Genomic DNA, 24,459 nt, shown 5'->3' with positions numbered 1-24,459 from the left:
TTTTCCCAAAATAACGAAAAGCAAAATCGTACAAAAATGTTATTAGCTCCAGTAATCGTCTATGATTATTCAGACAGCCAGTAGATCCAGCTAACGCCTCCCCCTCCCCTACTGTCTCAATAACCGTAGATCACCTAGGAGCTTATAACTTATAATGTATTGTTTTAGCCACAACAGTAGGACACTGTGGAGTGAGTGTATGACTGAATTTCCACATGTTAGTTTGTTTTAATGCCCAGTGACTAAAAGTCAGGCATAACACCTTTTTTCCTGTCCGTCCAGGTAGGAGGTCATTTTCGTAAAATTTTCCTGAATTAACAATCGTATGACTTGTCAATTTAAGTTTTCCATGGCATTTTTTTCGGATATTACTTCATTTCCTGTATACAAGTATGCACTATTTTTGAAAGGGGACATTAAACTATACATGTATTTACAGACATGGGGCACAATCCGTTACTGGCACAGTTTTATTACGAGTGGAAATTTTCTCATCGTTCACAGAAGGCTCATAGACTGCCTTTGGCTATATAGGTAGTCTCTTTGACTCATTCCCAATTTCTTCATTAATATCATTACACAGTCATACGATTTTCGAATGGACATATAACAGACCGATCTGACACCATTGACAATGGATATAGAACAGACCGATCTGACACCATTGATAATGGATATGATATAGAACAAACCGATTTGACACCATTGATAATGGATATAGAACAGACCGATTTGACACCATTGATAATGGATATAGAACAGACCGATTTGACACCATATACAATGGATACTCGTAACCTAGGTCCAGTAAATGTAAGGGTCCTCTCGTATAAAAGATGTAAGTAAGATTTAAGTAAGACAATGGTAGGAATCTCTGATACATGTGATCTAATAAATATTGTAAAAAGCCCAACTTGCTTTACAAAGCTGGGACCTGCTAGTCTAAACGGTGTTATACTGACCAATAGAGCAAACTTCTGTATGCATACTTCAAGTGTGGTCTCAGTGATGTACACAACATTATCAGTGTACAGATAAACGGAAATTTGCCATCAATAAATAGAGTTAAAAAATTATAGATGTTATAAAAATTTCAATCAACCTGCTTTTATTGAATATTTAGAAAAGGTAAATTTGTAAACATTGGAGATGAGAATCAGGATGACATAAATACTATGTATGATAATTTTATAAAAACAGTTTGTAAATGTGGTTGAAAAAAACATATACCAATGAAACTCAGAAAACCTTGTACAAAACCTGTTCATTTAATAAACAGAGTTAAGATCAGCAGTGTGTAAAAAAGGGACAACTACACAACAAATTTATCAAATGTAAAATAAATCACAATTGAGAAAAATACTACAAACAAAAAAATCTAGAAAGACGTCATCTTAAATGAAAACGAAAATATTATAAACAATGAAACTTAAATTGCAAACACAATTAACATTTTATTGATAAATGTAGCAAGAGACATCGGAAACAATTATCGCATCGATGAAAATCACCCAAGCATATATATAATGAAAATTCATAAAAATAAAAACAAAACAACTGGAATTTGAAGAATATTTTGTTAACAAGCAAATAATAAACACCAAGAACAGCCAATGGTGTTATATCTGTTAAATTATTAAAGAGTAACTAAGGGAACCAAGGTTATAGGGGTAATCAAAAGAATGTAATCCAGGGACAAAGACCAGACATGGAAAACAGACATACACAACAAAGAACATAAATTAACTTAAATCATACATACAAAATAACGAAACCAAACAGGAGCGTAGCTAGGATCAAAAGGAAGAATAGGCACAATGATGTAGAGGGCTTTGGGGCCGATATAGGTCCCCATCGGACCCAGGGCAGATCGACATAAGAAAACGCTCAATACATAAGGGTCGTACCGCCATATTTATAAATGTGTGGACATGTAGGTTAAAAAAGTCAACATTTATGTAAAGGCACATGACTAGTCGAGCCTTAGGTAGCTACGCCCCTGGCAAATGAGCAACTCGGACTCCACTAAAAATTGGGAGCATGGACCAGGTGCACCGGTAGGGTAAGCGTCCTCTGCCTTTCTAGAAGCACCCACCGAGTTGCTCATAAAAAGTCAAGTCCGGGGTAGACGAAAGAGGAAAGAAAAAAAAGTTGAACAAATAAATTTTCATGTTGCAGATGGATATACACCGTAAAGATCCACGAGTTCATGATCACGACCATAAAACTTCTGTAGTGATAACTTCAGTCTCGTAACAACATAACCCTGTTCCAGAAGCCTATTTGTTAGAATTCTAGCGTGATACAAAAAGTCTGCGTAGTTTCGGCAAGCTCTGTCATAACGTATGAGTTGTGATAAGAACACTCCATACGCAGGTGCTGAAGGGATGTTGCCACAGATGAAAGGAAAGTTGACAATTCTGAATGACGTCATCACGTTTGTCGTAAAGTTTGGTCAATAGTTTTCCTTAACCATCGATTTCTAAGTGTAGGTCAAAATATGAGGCTGACTTCTCAGTGTTTGTAGTATCCTTTATCTCAAGTTCTTTGGGGTAGATGCGATGTATCAAATCCCCCAAAATTAGGATTGTTTGAAGATAATACGTCATCTATATAGCGGAAACTGAGACTAAGGGATCTAGCTAAACGATATACTTTCTGTCGGATCAGATCAGCTATAAAGTCAGCCTCATAAGAGTGAAGGAATGGGTCAGCAAGTAGAGGAGCACAATTTTTTCCCACTGGAATGCCGAATGTTTGTTGAAAAACGTGACCACCACAAAAACTAGCAAGACCAGTGATTACAAAAATTATTACAGAATTGATCAATACATTTTTAGAAAAATCCGTATTTTCAAACAAACTATAACAGGCCCAAGTCATACCATTACACAAAAAGACAACATTGTAAAAAGTAACTATAGGCATGTGAGTATATTGCCAGTCATATCAGAATTCTTCGAAAGAGCCATTAATAACCAACTCATGGAATATTTTAGTTTACATTTCCACCTGGATATCGATGTAACATAACATTATTAAAAATTCTGGAAAACTGGAAGCAATCTCTAAATGAAAACAAATACATTTATTTTAATGGATTTAAGTGAAGATTTTGATTGTTCACCACATGATCTTTTACTTCAGAAATTAAAAGCCTGTGGATTGTCTAAAAATTCAAACTAATAAAAACTACCTTTCTGACAGACAACAATCAGTGAAACTTGGGAGTTCCACAGGGTTCTATTCGTGACCCTGTATTTTTCAAAATATTCATCAATGACATCTTCCACTTCACGAAAAATAGCATTTTATACAATTATGCAGATGACAACACCCGACCCTATGCATAGCACAACATAGACATGGTTATATAAAATCTAGAATCTGACAGTTTTGCACTTACTTATAGACTGGTTTTCCAGTAATAAAGTAAAGGCAAATCCAGACAAGTTTTAGGTTTAGGCTGTGGGGGAAACAAGGCATAAAGATATAAGCTTTTTTTATTTGACTAGCAGTACAATCATGAAAATGAAGTAAAACTACTTGTGGTAACCATTGATTTTGAACTGAAATTCAACAGTCACATCTCAAATATTTGCGAAAAGGCTTCAAAACAACTTAATATATTCAAATGATTTGAAAAAAAATACCTGAACATATTGGGCAAACTTACCATATACCATTCTTACATATTATCAAACTTTAACTCTTGTCAACACAGTTGGCACTTTTGTAGTAAAAGCAATACAAACCAAATCGAAAAAATAAGAGCGGCATTTAGATTGACTATGAAGACTATCAAAGTAACAATGAAAAACTACTAGAAACATCTAAAATGCCAACATTAGAAATCAGACGGGTAAGATCTATGGCAATCGAAGTATACAACATTATATACAAAGGAAATCCACCATACTTACATGATTTAATAAACATCACCAATTATTCTTGTAAGTACCAAAATCTAGCAGCAGTTCCATAAATAAGAACAACCAGATATAGCATTGAATCATTCAGGTAACTGTGGCCAAATTACAGAATGAGCCACCAAACCACTTTAAAGACCAGACTTTTTTCCTGTCAGTTTAAAAGTTTCATTAATGCATGGAATGGTAGCTTGTGCAAATGCAACACATGCACTTAATTTCATGTTTTTCATGTTTTTGTCAACATATATTTTGCTTGCTTATAGTGCTATCTGATCTGCTATCATCAAAAGTAATTTGGTTATGCTTATTGATAGCCTTAGTTTATTTTCTTGCTGTTTATAATGCTGTATGTCTTATGTGTCTTCTGTGTATTACTGTTATTGTTATACATGTCAGTTTTAAAAGCTCATTACAGCTTGTGTTGGAATGTTTTACAAGTACCAACCTTAAATATAGCTTTAGAACTTGAAGTTCTGGGATCTTTTAGATTTTCCCAAATTGAACTTGATACGGTAGACCCCTTCATACCCTTGCGACCATGTACTGGCTACTGGTAAATAAATAGACCTGCCCCTACTCCTGCTGCTAAGTAATACAGTGAATCCTACATTAAACAGTTTATCCTTAAAAAACTTATAGATTTTGAAGAAGTTTTTACATCGGTTTATTGTCGAAGCTATAAGCCATGTTCTTATGTTTTGATACAAGTAGCAACTTGGACATTGTATACCCAGTTTTTCTGTCAATCTAGCCTACATAAATACTGTACACAGTGTCAACAATTTCATGTAACATACATATAGACAAAACAATAATGATGTAATACCAATATAATCAGCACAATACATGGCAAGCTGATTAGTTTTTAAGTACAATCCTATTATATGTTGATGAGTTGTTCATAATCATATTACTATTTGGTGGTCTTATTGGTAGTTGGCAGGTCTGTCATATTCTTTACAGAAAAAAGAGGACTTTAATTACATAATTAATCAAATTATTAAAATATGAGATGAGGAAACTTCCTGATGAGACCATCACCCACAAGCAGAAATACATTTATCTAAACTTTGATCTGATTATATCTGAAGTGGTTTGACAAATGAACAAGTAAAAACAAAGGAGCCCCAGATAACAATGTTATAACAAAAGCATTTTCCTTACATTTTCACCTGTGAAGGTACTTCTTAGAGAATGCCATTTTATGTTTCAAATTGTTCTATATCTGTCATTCCTTCCTGCTGACAATCTCTGATATCTCTGATTTATTTGCCTATTTAAAGCTTGTTACATTAGAGGTATCCAACAAAGATAAATGCAGTAAAACACAACTGTTGACATTACTATTTTTTAATGTAAAACAAGTGAAAAAATATAAATTACATAAATAGCAAGAATAATAATGTGTACTCTATAAAATAAGATAATACAAACAGATACACAAACCAAGGAAGCCGAGTCAACTAGAATGAGTTGATGAACAAACCAAGGAAGCCTGAAGAGGTTAATCAAGTCCACTAGAATGAGTTCACAAACAAACTAACGAAGCCAGAAGAGGCCCATCGAGTCCACTAGAATGAGATGATGAACAAACCAAGGAGACTGGAAGAGTTGATCAAGTAATCACCCACACACACACTAAAAGTGGAAGTCTGCCACACTTCTTGAACAGTGGCTATTGAACTTAACCCTGTACTTCAAGTTCAATGCTAAACAGTTCTGTATTTATCATCTGAAAGCCAAACTGTGAAAGAGACTACTTTCTACTCATCTAAAATACACACAATAATTTAATATATACTTAAACATTTAGTAAGTAGAAAAACAAAAATCAGTGGCTGGTCCAGATGGGGCCAGAGGAGACTTTCACCCTCTCAAATATTCAGTAAATGATATTTTTAGCAAAAAAAAAATTATTACATACCCCAACCTGAAATCCTGTACCTGTAACTGAAAACACAGATTACAAAATATTTATACCTGTCAATTTTCAATATGCATGTGGACACTATTAAAATTTGGAATAATAATGAGTTAATGCTATTTGAGTTATAGATTATACAAAGTTGGTACCCTCAACAATATAAAGTGACAAAAAATGTCCATTACATGATAACTAAAGGCTCTCTAGAGCCTAAATCCCTCATCTGTAGACCTTGAAATCATATCATTTGATCAGTTAAAGCTTAAATGGCCTCTGGCAACATCTTGTTTAAGTTTCAAAATATTGGCACAAGTGGTTTCAGAGGAGTTGATCTTTGGCCAATCAGAAGATTAAATAGTCTCTGGCAGCTATCTTGTTTAATCAAGCGGAACCAAAAGTGGATCTTTTGAAAAGGTTCTTGCATACATCATTTCTGCCAAGTTGGTTTAAATTTGGTCAAGGGATTTTCATGAAGTTGAGAAAAATATCAAAAAGTTTACGGATGAAGGACCACAGACGACAGATGCAAAGTGATGGCATAAGCTCACTGGAACCTTTGGTCAAGGTGAACTAAGAATGTAGCAAAAACATTTTGGTCATATTTCTTCTGCTTTGTGGTGCACATCTTCCATATTTATATAAACACTGTGCAAAGTTCGAATAATATTGATTTAATACTTTTTTAGCTACAAATTACACAAGCATGAGACAGACAGATAGATGTTGAGAAAACATTAGATCCTCTTCCACTGTTTGGGTGACACAGTTTAAAAAGATAGACCTAGGGTAAGGGACATAACTCTTGAAATCAGTGACATGTTTGTATCATATTCAATTTCACCCAGTCTATCAAGCTTCCATTTGAAACAGAATGAAATCAGCCCAAGTTACTTTGATGCTTACATGAGGTTGATGTAAAATGCTGAATGCAAATGTTCTAATCATTTGTAAGAGTGGTGTCCCTTACCCAAGCTCTACCTCCTCAAAAGAAATAAAAGTGAAGGCAGGAGTAAATATATGTGTATGTGCAGATACATTGTACTACAGTGATAACAGGATTTGTAAATATAGCCTTGCTAGGCATTACCCCACTTCTACAGAAGTTGATTTTGAATTGTTTCCTAAAGAGCTTACAACATATGCTCCGTCTATATAATTTGAAATCAATCCATCCATTGAAAGCCAAAATTTTTGCGACAAAAAATTACTCCTCCACTCCATATAATGAAAATGGCATTCACACAAAACAGGAATTTGAAATCAGAGCGCATCCAAATTTGCTTCAAACTACATAGACACACACCAAATTTAAAATCAATCCATCCATTGGGAGCTAAGATAACTGTGACAAAATTTGGAAGGAGAGACAAATGGAATGATGGACAGACAAGGTGATTCCAATACATCCTCAACTCAATGAGTGGAGGTATAATAAACATGGATTTATTTTGTTATGGCCTATCAACAGATATAGTGATTAAGTAACTTGGCTGCAAAGAAAATTTAGAAAAGTATAAAAAACACCAAATTAGTACAACATATGCAGTTTATAATTTTTTAAATTTTGTGTTTTCTACATAATACAAATTATTAATAATAAAGTAGAAAATAACAAACCCAGTATATTGCCTCACAAAAGCTCATTTATAAAAATTGGTACAGGTACAGTGGAAACTAATACCTATGATAAAAGTTAAATAGCCATAAAAGATATGACACACTATATACCATGATAAAAATGTAAAATCTGTTATACAGATAATATAAATAAATGAAGATCTATTGATGAAATGACACACTAGAAACACAAAAGAACACATACTAAAAGTTTTTTTCTACTTCTATGTATGAAACAATACCACTTGAAATAAACACATTATCTCCCCTTCACAAAAACATAAATGATAAGTTATGGTTATTCCAGAAGGTACAACTTCATAGTTTATCTATGTCTTGGGTCTTAAACAAATGCATTTACAAACGCACAGGAAATTTTTATTTTATGTCAGGTGTCTTATTCATGGCAAAGAAAGCAGCTAAAGCTATATTTTGCAGCACGTACATCTCAACACAACAATTCCTAGTTTACTGAGTACCCTGACAGGTGATCCTAGTAAACTGAGTACACTGACAGGTGATAAATAGTATACTAAGTACACTGAGAGACGATCCCAGTATACCAAGTACACTGACAGGTGATCCCAGTATACTGCGTACACCGACAGATGATAACAGTATACTGAGTACACTGACAGGTGATCCTAGTATACTGAATGCACTGATAGGTGATCCTATTATACTGAGTACACTGACAGATGATAACAGTATACTGAGTACACTGACGAGTGATCCCAGTATACTGAGTACACTGACAGGTGATAATAGTATACTGAGAACACTGACAGGTGATCCCAGTATACTGAGTACACTGACAGGCAATCCTAGTATACTGAGTACACGGACATGTAGCAGTGTCGACTAAAGAATCATGTATACATTGGTACATGTAAACAGTGGTACATGTAGTTAAACTTGTCTTAGAGACCTACTGTATTTAGCAATAACATGCCTTAAAAGATTATGATTGAAATATTCCTATGTAGTGAATTTCATGAAAATTTAACCAGTATATGAAGGCCATCTGTTTTATATGATCATGATTTTACTCTTCCTTGGAACGTCATTCAAAACAGGTTTGACTGTATATAAAAATACTAGTTTTCTGGTCACTACAGCAATCTATCCATACTTAATTTTTTATTCTGAAGTTGTTTTACTACTCACAGTGCAGTCTAAACAAATTATGTCTTAAAAAATGCACAAAACTGCAAAGCATGTTTTAAATATTTTGTATGAATTACTGGCTACTTTTATCAGGTATGTCATCTTTACTACATGATTCTTAGACATACTCAAACAAAAGGTAACACACTTCTTGGATATATAATACAAAACAATAAAAAATTTAAGTGATCCTCAACTCATTTCTAATCTAATTCAGTTACAAGGATGAAGTCTGTTTAAATAGAAATCAGTCAATCTAGCAAAATATTTAAATTTCAACAAAAATGGTAACAGAAGATTTGTAAGTTCTAACAAATAATATTACTCTGGAAGGGGAGATAACACCATAAAACAGCTGAATTTGATACAATAATACAATTTTGCTTAATCTGTTAAATGAAATGTAGGGTAATAGACATTTAAGAATAAGCATCTACAACCTAAAAAGAGCTTTCATATCTTTTATTAAACAATAACCTAGATTTAGCAACTAAATAGTAAACCAAGCGTCCTTTATTAAGACAAATGAATTTCAAAAATTCCAATTTTGATGAAAAGGATGAAGTAAATCTTCTACTTGTTGTGGTTAAATGATTCTTTTAACAAAATTTAAACTGTTGATAAATAGTTTGCAGATATAAATAATACTGATTTTTTAAAATTCAAAATGACTGAAGTGCCAGAAAATAAGCTTTTTCTGTAATTAAATACTACCCAAAAATTTAAAAATACCAATCATACTTCAGATGTTTTACTTATCATGAGCAGCATAATAATAGAGATAGTCAAATAACAAAAAACAAAGTATAATACTTAACATGACATTGTGACATTGACAAAAAGGGAACAAAAAACTTGAATAAAGCATAAATATTACAGAGTTATCTCTCCTTTCCATGTAATTTCCAAAAGAATTTTTCAATGCTTATTTTGCGATATTTTTTCTGTGTATATAAGGAGATTTATGCTATAAATTTGAATCAAAACATTTTCTGTTGCAATGTGTTTCAGTATAAAAGTCATTTTGAAAAAAAAATCATTAAAAAAACATCATTTTGTCAAAGTTACATACCTAATGAGAATTTTTCAGCCCTCATAAGAAATCACCTAACCAAAACCAAGACCTAAACAAATATAGGAATGAACAAGATGAATGTTGTATCACCTCATCTTATTAGTAGGTCTTAATTTAGCACACTCTTGGACAGTGTTCTCAAGTTTATTTTAAAAGAATATGTCTTACCATAATAAAAGGGATACAAAGAAAATGCCCATCAGAAAATAAGTCCAGCATCAAATGTTCCATCAAAATTACACCTTGGATGCCATTCTTAAAATTAATTTTGATTTTGGGGTAACTTGTCCTTTAATTAATAGAAAACACAATTACTGGTCACCCTAACAACTCAAATAAGATTCTGAGCAGCTAACAATGGGTCCTGAGCATATGGAGGTTTAAATCTTAAAAAGTTGACAATGTTCCACATTTTTTCCTCAGTTGTCAGTCCACTTTGTTTCTTGGTATACATCTGTATTGCAGTTAACTGTCCTTTGGACACAATCTGCAGCTGAAACCTTACCAAGTTAACACCCCATAAAATTGACACAAGATTAGCAACACCAAGACTCAATGTCCAGGCATCATTATAAAATAAGTCAGTGACAACTGACCAGAATGATGACTGCAGTCCAATCAATGATAAGTAAAAAAAGAGATTTATCTCATAAATCAACATGGAAACAACAACAATGATGAGAAACCAGACAAAGAGAACATGGTTGGTCTTGGCAATACATGTCAACAAAAACAAGCAATGATGGTCCATCTCTGAGTAACAGACTTCACAAAGTCTACAGTGCTTGGTTCTTGTTGGTTTAGCTATCTGTAAGAATAGTAGAAATGCAAAAATATTATTTAAAGCTTACTTAATTTTAAAGCTGATACAAATGTTACTTGAAAAACTTAATATTACTGATAAAGAGCACCGAATACCTTCATCCTTTTCACTTCTTCTTAAAAAAATGAGGCCATAGAAAATGTGACAAAACATCCTATTTCTTTTGAGAAACTATCTGTTTTCATAATTCAAACTAAGTCTTCATATAGTTTAACAGTTTCATCAATGTTAGATTTAATATACACCTTACTTAGAAAAAACATTTATGTGTAGGAATAATTATGTACATAACACCTTGAATATTGCATAAACCTATATCAAAGTGATACAGCTATGTAATACAAGTACCTGTACCAAGTCAAGTAAATTAAAATTCAAGTATGAAGTTCAAAATTTTCTTATGGAACTACAAATAATGTTGGCAACACAATCTGAAACAAAAAGTTGAAAAGATTTCCATGTATTCTAGACAAATAGGCAGTACTAACTGAACACCCCATGGTATTAACTAAACCAGCAGACCAACTACATTATTCCAATAGGAATAATTATTCCAACTGAGAGAGATAACAATTCTTATATACACCAAATAAGGAAAATATATTATTGACTTTTCGTGAATGTTTGTCAATCAACTGAAAGAATTTGATCTAAGGACTTACCTCACATACAGTACAGTATTCCAGAACCTTCTCTCTGGAACTACACAGATCAACAACTGTGGTTGGTCTATTGGTGGCAGGGTTAATCTCAGAATGTCGTACTCTTCCTGCATGGAAATAAGCAGAATAATTTTAAAATTTTTTAAAAATTTGTATGATTTAATTAACATACAAATGTTTGTCAATATCTACTGAATAGTTTTAGATACACTGAAAGGGTCTGAACATGACAAGTTCCTTGGTCAAATTATCTCCTTTAGCAATCAGCAAAAATGATTTTTGTTGAAACATCTCCATGGGAAAGAACAAGAAGACAACTGGACACTGTATCCTTAACAGAAATAATAATCTGTATGTGGCACACTTCGCAGTTAAATAGACATTTTCTTAATTTAAAAAATACACATTTTATTTACTATGGGATTGAAACCCAAACTTAATGAGTAACTAGCATTTAACCCCCAAACCCCTTAGCAGGTTCTATTTGTTAAATGACATTTAACAAAAACTAGAGAAAATTGACTTAGCGATCAAATATGTCCCCACATTCCATTTTTTTTAACAGTAAAAAAGGGGCTACAACTCCATACACAAAGTTGATATAAATGTACAATGTGCACACCATAATGGAACTTGATCAGTATTTTATGACACAAACCAATGTGAAAAGATGTGGTTTAATGGTACCTTAATAATCGATTTATCAACTGGAAAATAAAGGTATCGTGGACAAATTGAAGCATTGGTATGATGATAGATCCCTGACGGAATGAGCAGTGGTGTAAAAATATAATAGCCCCATGGTGAATGTAAGAATTATACCTGGATCTCTTGTAAGAAGGGTATAATAAATGTAAAATGTAATAGACATCATTACATAGGATACTGCTCTTAGTAACAGGTGATCACTTATCGCTAAAATAAGTTAAGGTCCATCAAATGTTTAAATGTTAAAAAATACAAGATCACATAAAACAAGGAACTATATAATGTACAATATTATTTTTTGACAAAATACAAATGTCATAAACATTTATAAACATGATTATGCAGCAGTTTACACTTGTAAACTGCTTTGCAGTATTGAGTATAACCTGTTTAAAAATTAGAAACATTCCTTATAATTTAATTTTTAACTGAGTCAAATCCAGATATTAAGATTTGGTTCATTATCAAAACATAATTTTATTTGGGATTATTTTTAACTGACTGCTGACTGATTGAGGTAAAGGGTCACAGTACCAAGGAAAGTTATACAAAATAAATTACATTGCTAAAAGAGAAACAACCAATCAGAAAGCTTGTTACTAATCAAACTAAATTATAAATAATCAAGCTGATTTAGTTAAGATGAGTAAAGAAAACTTTAAAAAGGATACAGGAATGTATGAAGAGGAAGTAATGTACGGTTGTATGAAACAGTCCTGCACCAAATGCTCCAGCAAACACAGGATTCTGCATCCTACAAAAGAAAAAGAGAACATATATGGTAAAACACAAACACCATCATATAACCTTAATAAAAATACACCATTATATAACCTTAATAAAAATACACCATCATATTACCTTTATAAAAATACACCGTCATATAACCTTTATAAAAATACACCGCCATATAACCTTTATAAAAATACACCGCCATATAACCTTAATAAAAATACACCCCCATACAACCTTAATAAAAATACACCATCATATAACCTTAATAAAAATACACCGTCATATAACCTTTATAAAAATACACCGCCATACAACCTTAATAAAAATACACCGCCATACAACCTTAATAAAAATACACCGCCATATAACCTTAATAAAAATACACCGCCATATAACCTTAATAAAAATACACCGCCATATAACCTTAATAAAAATACAACATCATATAACCTTAATAAAAATACACTGTCATATAACCTTTATAAAAACAGTAAATACTTACAGAGATCACCAAAAAAAATTTGATGAAATTGTAAAACAAAACAAGAATTTCACCATTTGCTGATATTCTTGTGCTAGGTTGATCTCAACTCTTAAAAATCCTTATAAATGGTTGCCTGTTTTAGGGAGTTGTATCCAATCCTTATAAATGGTTGCCTATTTTAGGGAGTTGTATCCAATCCTTATAAATGGTTGCCTATTTTAGGGAGTTGTATCCAATCCTTATAAATGGTTGCCTATTGGTAAATAGGAACTCTTTCCACAAATACCAGTACTATTAAACCTTTGAAATATTGAACCGATTTAAATATGTTCAAAGATACATTTTCCATAAGTTGCCTCAAATGAGGATTCTATTTAATGTTAGCTATCTGAAGCAGACCAGATTAATGACAAATTGATGTCATTATTTTACAGTTTAGTATTGGTCTCTGAGTAATTCATTAATAGCATACACAATACTTTCAAGATCGTAAATATTGTCATTAAGAAATTGCAAAATGTATTGCCCAATTACCCACATTTGGTTTACACTCAACTTTCATTTAATGTACAAAAATAAATATAATACACTTTTGAAGTCATTTTGATGCATAGTTTTGAGGTATAGGAATTTTCCCTGTAGAACTGTGTGCATTTAAGTAATGCAAGATTGACATTTACTCCATGTGCCTGATTAGTGTATCAGACAGCAACTAAAATCAGCCCCATCAATACATGGTTATACAACAAATTTGAAGGAATTCTACTTATAGATTCAATAAGTAGCATTAAGATAAGACAAACAAACAAGATGACTCCAATTTACTATATACTTGTTGAAAGGGCTATAAAAATCTTCATTCTTCATTGAAAATTACTTTTGGTTACCTGTGTTAAAATATTAAAGATAAGATCAGTTTCACACCAGCATACCCTGCTTTTTCAACATGTAATCTGAAGTTAAAGGTCTAAGCCCCTTAAAACTTAAAAAGTCTGAGACTAGTCCTAACATCCATCAAAGGCTTCATAATAGATGATGTTACAGTTCACAATTTTTCAGACTTCCGTAATTTTTAAAGATTTGCAGCACTGGGGACTGGATATACAATTTTTTTTATAAAAGCTTCTTTAAATATTCAGGTGCAAGGGATGGAAGCCAAATAGTACATGTATTGTCACTGCAGGTCAAAGAGCAATACTATTGATAATAACATCAGTTTCATACACTCCTCATTGTGGTTGTTTTAACTTTAATCATTAAAGCCTTTTACTAAAACAACATGATTTTTATCAATTTAGATCGAAGATCGGAATTGATATAGCAGTCACCAGAGCCTTTAGATTTGTATTTTTATTATGATTACTGCCTCGTGACACCAGAAACCCTGATCTGACAATTAAAAATGAAACTTTGCATAGATGATGCTATAGAAATTTTGATTGTGCATTTCTCTTGAATTGTGTCATTTTTTTGTCTGGTGTTATTGGTTTTTGCAAATTTATAATCATTCTATAGAAATGTAGGTGCTCCATGGCCCTAAAAGTGCATGGCAAATGTTTCCTGCACCAGCCACAATTTGTTAAAATATATTCAAAGACTTTATCGTTAATGTTAATGTATGAGTCTCTGAAACTAAGTGCATTTACACATAGGCATCCATGGACTAACTTTTAGAACTTTTATCAACCGAGAAATGTAGCTAGTTTAGAGGAACATGTATCTAAGGATATGATTTATTTCAATGTTTGGGGCTTAATTTTGAATGACTTAATAGACAGTTTCGACCTGGAGGTCAATAAATTGAATATATTTCGACCTGAAAATTTAAAAACTGGGAATGGCTAACTAGTAGTTTGTAGTTCAAAAATGTACTACATTGGAGAGTTTTGAGTTCATTCATCTAGGTGCTCCATGGAAACTGATACAGAACTTGAATGTCACACAAACTGGCGCACTGCTACAATGCATCATGAATTTTGGTGTGTGTGTGGTTTTTAAATGTCCTTGGTAAAAAATTGTGAAATTAAAAATAAAAGCAAAGAGTTCAATATTAACCATTTATAACAATAAGCTTGTGTTAAGATACATTTGAATTCGATCCCTGTACTTTCCAGTTATTCCATATTTTGCAATTTGACGATTATTTGAGGCATAAAAATTAAAACGATCGATATAAATTGATTCAGTACATGAGTACTTTGATTTCATATGCCCTACCACAATAATTTTAGGATAATATGAAGACACTTCACACATGCAGTACGTAATTTAACAGATACAGCGAAACTTCTGCAAACTGAACCCTCAGAAAACCAGTCTTCCCTCCAAACCGGTCGTATTCAAAAGTCCCGGCCGATATTCATTAAAACCTGTGTGTTTTGTCTTCAATAGACCAGCCACCCCCTAAAACCATATATTGGCTGGTTTTCCATAGTTTAGTTACATATTTCAAATAAAAACAACCACTCAATTCCGGCCGCCTGGTTATTGTTCACCTGTAATAAATGTGTCAACAAAACTGTAAATGATTACATAATATTATGTAATTAATAATTCATTCACTGATCAGTTTGCATTTCATCAGAAGACAGATGATAATTGAAAGGGACAGTAGTTTAAACAACAAATTTAATCCATTTACATTTTGTCACTGTTTGGCTGTTAATTGGTGTGTACACACGTCAGGCAACCAGGGTCATTTAATAGTACGATCTTTACGATCTTTTAACTGTCAGTTAATGTGACCTGTACCCAAGCCAAAACAACATAGGGGTGAAACTATTAGACTTTGTTGATAGGTAATTTACGAAAACAATACAAATAATTAATTACCATCAATAGCCCTTTGATCTTTAATACATATTCTTTCAAAACCGTGAACATTATTTTGTTGGCAGTACCGTTTGTAAAATCAAATCATTTACAAATGATGCAAGCTTTGAAATGTAATAAAAGGCCAAAAGTTTTGAATTGGCATTAAACATGTCTCGACCAACAGACAAGGTGTAGGGTTACAGAACACATTAATGGAAACAGCTCTTAGAATGCATTGCTATTTTTCACAAAACCGGACATTTTTTCTTGTCTCAGTGGTGGCCAGTTAGGAGAAGTTTCACTGTATACATTTACAGATTAACATTAAAATATTAACATTAACAAATTTACATTTACAGATTAACATTACCAATACATACCTACTAATGTGGTTTATTCTGTGTAAATTTTTTCCAATGTCCCATACAACCAAAATCAATCCAACAACCATAATGTAACCTTGGTAACCAGGCTGATAAAATGTTGAGACCATGTGACACAGGATTAATATCAAAATGTAGAAAATACATGGCTTCAACATGATCCAGTAATACATAGACATTGGATTTGTCACTATGTAGTCCCTAGGTTTATGTTTCTTCAGGGAAGATAGTAGAGGTGCTAATATTCTGTGTCTGAAACAATAACAATACAATTACCAGGAAGGCCCTAAATGTTTTAAATATTACGTGATATACTTGTTCAATATAATAGAATTTAGACCTTAATTAAAAAATTAACAGCATAAATTGCTTGTAATTGATGTATATGCACCCCTAATGGATTTAAGGTACCCGAAAAAGACTCAATTTTTTAAATTCTGAGTTTGTACAATCTTGGTCTATACAGATTGCAAACATTAATGTGTTATGTTTACTAACATTGTCAATTTAATTCTAGTACATTTCCTTAAAAATATCTTCAATTGTATTTTACTTTTAAAACTAATTGAGTCTTATAACAGCTGAAGAGGAGAATACAAATCTTACCAGTAACTTTAAGGAGACTTACATGTACTGTCAATAGTATTTAAGTAGTAATCTTTGTAAAAATCATACAAATTCTGTAATATGTGATGTACCCCAAAAAGGCTACACAGTTGTTTCATGGGTCTATATAATGAAATGCATAATCATTCATTCCAATCTGTCTGCTCTAAGAAAAAAATCCAAATCCAACAGAATCTATTGTATTTTAATGTTATTCACAGTTATCTCCCTTAATTTTGAATTCTACAGTACAGTCTATATAATTTTCATCTCCTTAGAACAAAGGTTATATGAAAAGCCACATGTTACTTTCTGTTTACTTTGACATTTTAAACAAAATATCAAAAATAAAAATATACAGGCCTTCTAACCATGAATCATATTTTGCATGATTCTTATGTGGAATGCTATTTAAGAAGACTAAATAGTATTGATGGACTGCCAGATGTCAGTTAGCAGAAATTTCACGTATTTTAGGCTCTATTCAACAGATCCCAATTTCAACTTGGATGATAAATACAGAATAATGCCAGTTTTGATGTCAAGACAGAACATATCACAGTCAGCCTAAAAGAGTGAGATGTGATTTTTTTCTGAGACATTCAAAACTGGCTTTTTTCTGTTATCTGTTATGACAAAGTCACTTTGAATTAATGTTGACATTAGAAAATGTCAGGCAGTAAGTATAATGGAAAATAAAGCTGTTCATAATGAAATAATGAACTTTTAGCCATTAAGATATCATTTTCCTATCTGCCTAGCACTTAAAAGATAAGCAGTGACAATCAAACATTGGCATAAGTTGGCACATAGTGGAACTAATACTGGTGAAGCAGTTAACTGAGCTGGGTCTCTGAAGATATTAACCAGTTCAACATTCTTACCCATATTTATCTCGTCTGGCAGCAATGTCATCAGGAGTAGAACCTTCCTTGTTTTCCATGTGTAAGAGTTCACAACCACCTGTCTTCAGTATAGCCCAAGCTAAACCTTGATGACCTTCTCTAGCAGCAATATGTAGAACATTGTTACCATCTTTATCTGCCTGTTTTATGTCACTTTTCTATAAATAATAATATCAGTCAACTTAAGGAATCACAAATTTGTTAGAAATTGCATGTGTTTTTTTAAATTTTTTTTTTAGCAAGAACAATTATCTAATTCCTAATCTTGTTGAAAGATTAGAAAATCAACAGAGTTAAAGCTGATAATTACTGATTCAAAATTATACAACATATTGTTAAATATTTTTGTTCGGTGGTATCAATTTTCAGGGTTTTGGAAAGTGTGTTACTTCATGGTTTGATAAATTCACAAGTTTCATAAGGTCATCACAGTTTTTTATAGACATTTTATCATTCATTTGGAACTTCAATATGTGCTTTGTCTGAACCAAGAAAAAACACATAAATTGGTACCACAAATAATTGTTTTTTTTTCACAGTTATTGATGTAGACCTATTTTCAAACATATCTTTAAATTCCTAATTGAAACAATATTAACAATAAGTAAGTTAATAAATAGAACGGACATTTAACTAATGGCTGAAATTGATCAAATAATGTGAATGCAATTTTTTTTCAAGGATGATTTCTAAGGTAGCATGATATTCATCAATGTACATTGTTCATTTACACAGGTTCAATGTATCTGGATCCAAAATACACAAAACATGACAAGACTTCAAGAGATGTTTTGTTTAATCAGGTGACAAGATACCCTAGGATTTGGTTTAGACGGGTATTACTGTAATCACATAATTTTAAATGTTTAAGCTACTAAAATCAAAAGAAAAGATAATACATGTACTTGCAAGAGTATTGAATTGGTATTGTTAACCAAAAAAAATCTTCAGGACACGAAATGACAATACAACAAAGTCTTTAGAACTATCTACATACCAGATGACTTCTAATTATCACTGCCCAGTCAAATATATTTATCCCAATAGTGTCTCTCAAAGATTAACACCAAGTGCCCAGAACTGCTTTTTACATTTTACAGATCAAATATCCAATCATAAATACTCAGCCTTTATCCTTGCACAGGAAGAAACCTTGTATGTGGCAGAAGAACCTCGTTTGATCCAATTTTAAAATAGCTAAAATTTCCCCATTACATTTTTTTAACTGCTAGAGTTAGGGTCCTTTATTTCTAGTGATATCTAACTAAAATTCTTAGAGCCACCTGGTGGATGGAACTACTTTGATCTGTCAAATAATGCAAGATCAATTTCTCCTTTCTGCATCTATTTTTTTTAGCATAGCCAAAATGGCCAAGTAGTTCTGAATAACAAAAAGTCAAGAAAAAAATGTTATGCACTGACATGAAACTAACAACAAAATTTACAAAAACACAATTTTATATCTACAAAATAGGTATAAAAAGGAAAGGAGGACATGAATATGGAAAACAGGGTGCTTATGGGTTTCTAAGAAATACACTACGGTCAACCAGATTTTAATTTCTCCACTCTTCACAGTGGAGTCACTCATGTCCTCCACTGTGACTCCACTATAGTAAAAACTAGGATAAAATTGCTCCATTTCATTACTTTTAAGTATTTTTTTCTGTCCATAACTAAGAAATGTTATTAAACTGCTAGAACCATTATGTATACCTTAAAAAAGTATAAAGACAGAAGTGTAAACTAGAGACAATTTTTTAAAAGGTGACTCTACTGTGAAGAGTGGAGACAATGTGACTCACTCATACATGTAATATCTCCACTGTTACAGGAGAATGTAGACACTGTCACTCCACTCATACATAATATCTCCACTATGGAGAGTGGAGAAATTAAAATTTGTGTTGATAGTACTGTACGTCACAAAAATGGAATAACAATCAAATTTCAAAGACAAATGCAAGTATCATAAATATACAGACTTATGGAAGGAAGTATGTGTGTAAATATCTTACAAGAGACTGAAAAGAGACAATTTTTTTATTAGTTCTACTAATTAGTTATCCTGTTTTTTTTCATATATTATATACAAAAGAATGGAAAAAATGTTGAATGCATAGCTATAATTAGAGATGCACATTTTCACACTCTTGTAAGATCAATATATACTTTTTCTCAATCTTACATTAAGTGTCCTTTCTTATAATACTTCTTGAGTGCATATACTATTTAAGTACTCAACTTACCTCTTTTTTAAGAAGGTAGCAAAAAGCATCAACATGACCAAACTGACAGACAATATGTAATGGTAGCTGTAAATTGTTATTAACTGTGTGATATTGTGGTCTCTGGGTGTGTAAATAGGCCAGTGAATATCTAAAAGATTAAGAATAAAATGTAACAACACTCAATACCACAAAGCAAAAGAACCTAATCCACAATGGGAAATGCACATACGTATAATATGTTAATGTAGTTCTAACAAAAATTGATATCCATTATCATAGGAAATAGCTTCACTGCCAACATCAACCAGAGGGGTATCCTAGAAAGTCTAAATGTACATTCACAACTTCTAGACACATTAAGGTCTACAAATATTTTGGAGCCTACTTTTCAAACTTCCCTCATTATTTCATTTTGATCCAATCTAGTAAAGATAAAGTAAATGACAATATAGCAAGCTATAGTTTGAGAAGTACAGAAATCAACAAGTTTCTTACAATTTTACTCAGTCATCCCTTGTTTCTGTTTTTGAATTTCTGGTTTATACATAAAATAGAAATTATACAGCTTTGGTACTTTGTTTCATGGATATCAGTACATGACCTTAAATAAGTCCATAGTAATCAGCTTTAACTTACACACTGCCTGTCTGTGCTGCATGATGACACATGCTGTTTCCATTTTTATCTACTGCATCCAGATCACCACCTTGTTGAACTAGCATGTGTACAATTGCAGGTTGGCCTCTCTTGCAGGCGTAGTGAAGAGGAGTTTCATCATAGTCATTCTTTGCATTAGGGTCAGCACCATACTGTAACAGAACTCTACAAGTCTCGTAGTCCCCAATAAGGCATGCTTTGTGCAATACTGTTTGTCCATGCCAGCCTTTACAATGAAAATAAAATAAAAAAAATGTTCATGTTACTAGGTAAAACTAGATTTTCTTTTTCATTTTACATGTAAATATCAGGTTAGCCAATGATGAATTTAAGTACTTTACCAGATTATATAACTATTTAAGAAGTGAACAATATAAAAATTTATAACAAATGGTGAAAAAGGAAAGACCTTACAAGAATCATCATGCAATTTATCAGTCTGCCCAAATATCCTTTTAAAATATCTTCTATCTATGGTATATATAAACTAGAGACTGTAAAGAGCACACCTTGCTTGACAAGCAACATTTTATTTTTGTAAAAGCATCCATATTATTTCTTGGATTAAAATCTCTAACACTCATATAGACATCACCTTGCGGATTTTACATTTGTCGTGATCTGTGACGGAATTTTGTGATTGTCTGTGACCTATCATCATGATATCAATGAGGAATCATCGTGGATCAATAAGGGATCACCGCTGACTAGTTGGGTATCTGTTGCAACATTGTCTCGTCACAGATAGCGATACATCACGATGTAATGAATGTCCATTTAAATCCTTACAATGATGGAGGAATAATCTATCCTATACTTTTTATATATTTTTTTTTAATTCATAAACAATCCTAAAATTAATTTTCTTTATCATTTATAATTTTATCTAGCAATAGTATACATAGCTAATTTCGTAAAAATACGTTTTTGGAAAGTCAAAACACACATTTTTTTACAAGACATTCGATAAAATAGATTCTGAAGTTCATGCTTCATATTAAAAAACTTACAACTTTTTTTACTAATTCATTAATATTTAATGTCAAAATTAATACGATCGTCCTATTATAATTACTTAATTAAAATCCTTAATACAATTCAAATCAATTTTTTTTTTTAAATATGTATACTTTTAAGATCGTAAAATCAGAAATAACTACTGACATGCTTCTATACCCATGGTGGGCAATGTAAAGTTAATATATTCTGATTTAACTTAAGACCTTCTACATGGGGCCTTCTAAAAAAATGCTTAATGTTTTTCATTTCATTGTAAATACATGCATGTATACATGTAGCTGTTGGGTGCACATTTAAAAAATTAGATAAAAGCCAGAAGAAAATTGTGGTTGAAGAGTTAAGTCTTATTAGGGTACATCCACAAAAACATGTACTGCAAAATAATTAAAATTCACAATGATTTGCTAGGAGATGCTCAACATTCTCAATAGCTGCTAAAATAATGCATCTTCTTTGACAAAGTATGCTTTGGTGTACCTACTTTCTTCAAGAAAAGAAGTTCTATGTCTTTTTCTTAACAAACAACACATCATATTAATCCTTTTAGTTTTGCATACTTTTATTAAATAAAAAAATGTTTATATCTAAATAGATAAAGATACACGTCTATAATTTTTATCTTCTAGAAGTAAATGTTATGGCTACACGTATATTACGTATACACGTTACGTACATGTACATTTAATCTTTATTATTAAGTTCAAGATTAACAGTTTAGAGTTTGAATATTGTCAGACTTATAAAATTTATAAGATTAATTTTGCATCTCCAACAATGAATTGAAAGAATCTTTATTTATTTTATCAATATTTTGCTAGATCTACCATTCCTAAATTATTAAATTAAGTTGAAAGGTGTTGTTTGGTTATGAATAACAACAGGTGCTGTTACACCGTGGGGCATTTTTGAAGCTACGCCTTAGCAGAATATACATGTACCAAGGGAACAATCATATTAATTTTCATAAAATTCTGTCGAGTAGTTTCTGAAGATAAATCTTTTTAAAAGTAAAACAGTACAGAAAGAGATATACTCTGACTGATCACTGACAGTGGTACACCACTACAAGAGTGTAAGCCAATAATACTATTTCTTAAGATTTCCTACAAATTCTTTTTGGAAGTTGTTAGGCATAACCTACTATTAAAAAAAAAATGGAAATACCTCTCAAAATGAAAAAAAATTGTGGGTTACCACCCACTCAGAGCGGTGTACCACTTAGTCAGTGATCGGTCATGGTATGTCTCTTCCTATACTGCAACAATAAAAAATAAAAAAGGGCAATAACTCCATAATGGCTGGACAGATTAACACAAAAATAAGACAACATATCATAATGAACATTTCAACTCTGTCAGAATTTGGCTAATTCTACAGCTTTGGCAATATATTTGAAATCTAGTGGGAAACCACCCAAAACTACTCAGCACAAACATGGAATTGGGTAAAAGACACTCTCAAGCCAAACAATTCTGGGGCGAACACACCCAGATTCATCAATTATTCTAATGTAGCAAAGTTATCAGCTTCTCCTATGGGGAATGAAAAAAGGAACAGATATAGTGAAATGCAGCAAATGCACCATCCCATTACCTTTATAAAAATAGTAAATACATTGTACTTATAGGCTAAAAACCACTAATTCCACTTCCCATAGGCTTCTATGCTAATTTCACAATATTCAATGGCTTCTCTGGACTTTACCTTAACTTTAACCTGCAGATGACTATATATCAGCATGATTCTACATATGTCAGCTCACAATCCTCAGAATGGCATGTGGGGTTAGCAGACTTGCAGTGCAGTACTGGTCACCGGAAGTGAAGGGTCTATAAATAGCATGGGAAATCCCAGTGTTTTCACAAGATAGGGGTATATTTAAAAATCATTATGGAGATTAGGCTTCACATCACAAGAAGCAAAATGCACCTATAAAATGTACAGAAATGTTTTTCCTTTCAGAAACTGTTTAAATTTTTTAAATAATATGAGAACTTTTTTCACAGCACTATGAGGAACAGGGGTAATTTCTGCGTAGGACTATTTTTGCGTACGTTCCAAATGCTCATTGGTTGAATTGGTGGTCTGTAACCTTATAGAGATCACCAACAGGTCTTCAGTAAGTGCAAACACACCTAAGTAAGAGCTGGAAGGCAAAGGTAATCCATAGTAACAGCATGACACTTTTTTTCAAAATAACTAAGATGTCAAATAAAGTCACAGAGACACATAAATGACCTGCATCTCCTGGCTTATACTGTGAACAGGCTCATGTCTGTGGTAGGGTTTAACTAGTTTTATACATATAGATCATATTCATAAACCATCCCCTTTAAATGATTTAAGTTTCCACGAACTACAAAACACTGCAGTCATTTACATGGACAATTTGATACCTTTCTCGTGAACAATATCAGAATTTTTCCCAAGCAGCTGCTGAATCAACTGGTATGCACATGTACTGACAGCATTCATCAGAAGCTGATGTTCAGCACTGCTGGTTGGTGAACTGTACATGCCATCATTATAGGTCACCTTAGGGTAATCGTCATATGTTGTATTTTTACTGCTTGACATATTTGCTGTTGTTGTCATAATTTTTAAATAGGTGCAGTTATGTTGTTATGATATTTTTTATGGCCGTGAATGATTGTTAATTTAGTAAGCCATTTTGAGGCGAGAGCCGATCCCGTAGATAATAGCGTATCGATGATTG

The 24,459-nt window shown here is 32.3% G+C and overlaps 1 protein-coding gene across 1 annotated transcript; it reads right to left on the bottom strand.

Annotated features, from left to right (window-relative positions):
* Positions 1-5,266: 5,266 nt before the first annotated feature.
* On the bottom strand, positions 5,267-24,426 carry LOC148618660 (uncharacterized). Its single transcript, XM_088577775.1, has 9 exons — positions 24,140-24,426; positions 20,703-20,949; positions 20,085-20,214; positions 17,815-17,993; positions 16,322-16,576; positions 12,580-12,662; positions 12,023-12,115; positions 11,201-11,307; positions 5,267-10,523 (listed from the first exon to the last, which is right to left on the bottom strand). The coding sequence occupies exons 1-9, from the start codon at positions 24,336-24,338 to the stop codon at positions 10,047-10,049; spliced, it is 1,770 nt and encodes a 589-aa protein (XP_088433901.1). The 5' UTR covers positions 24,339-24,426; the 3' UTR covers positions 5,267-10,046.
* Between the last annotated feature and the right edge of the window lie 33 nt (positions 24,427-24,459).

This window comes from Perna viridis, chromosome 4 (genome assembly GCF_037379345.1).
Source record: "Perna viridis isolate PV_CMFRI_1.1 ecotype Kerala chromosome 4, ASM3737934v1, whole genome shotgun sequence".
NCBI classification, from domain to species: domain Eukaryota; kingdom Metazoa; phylum Mollusca; class Bivalvia; order Mytilida; family Mytilidae; genus Perna; species Perna viridis.
Note: the sequence above shows the minus strand (reverse complement) of the source record. Positions and strands in the feature narration are given on the sequence as shown.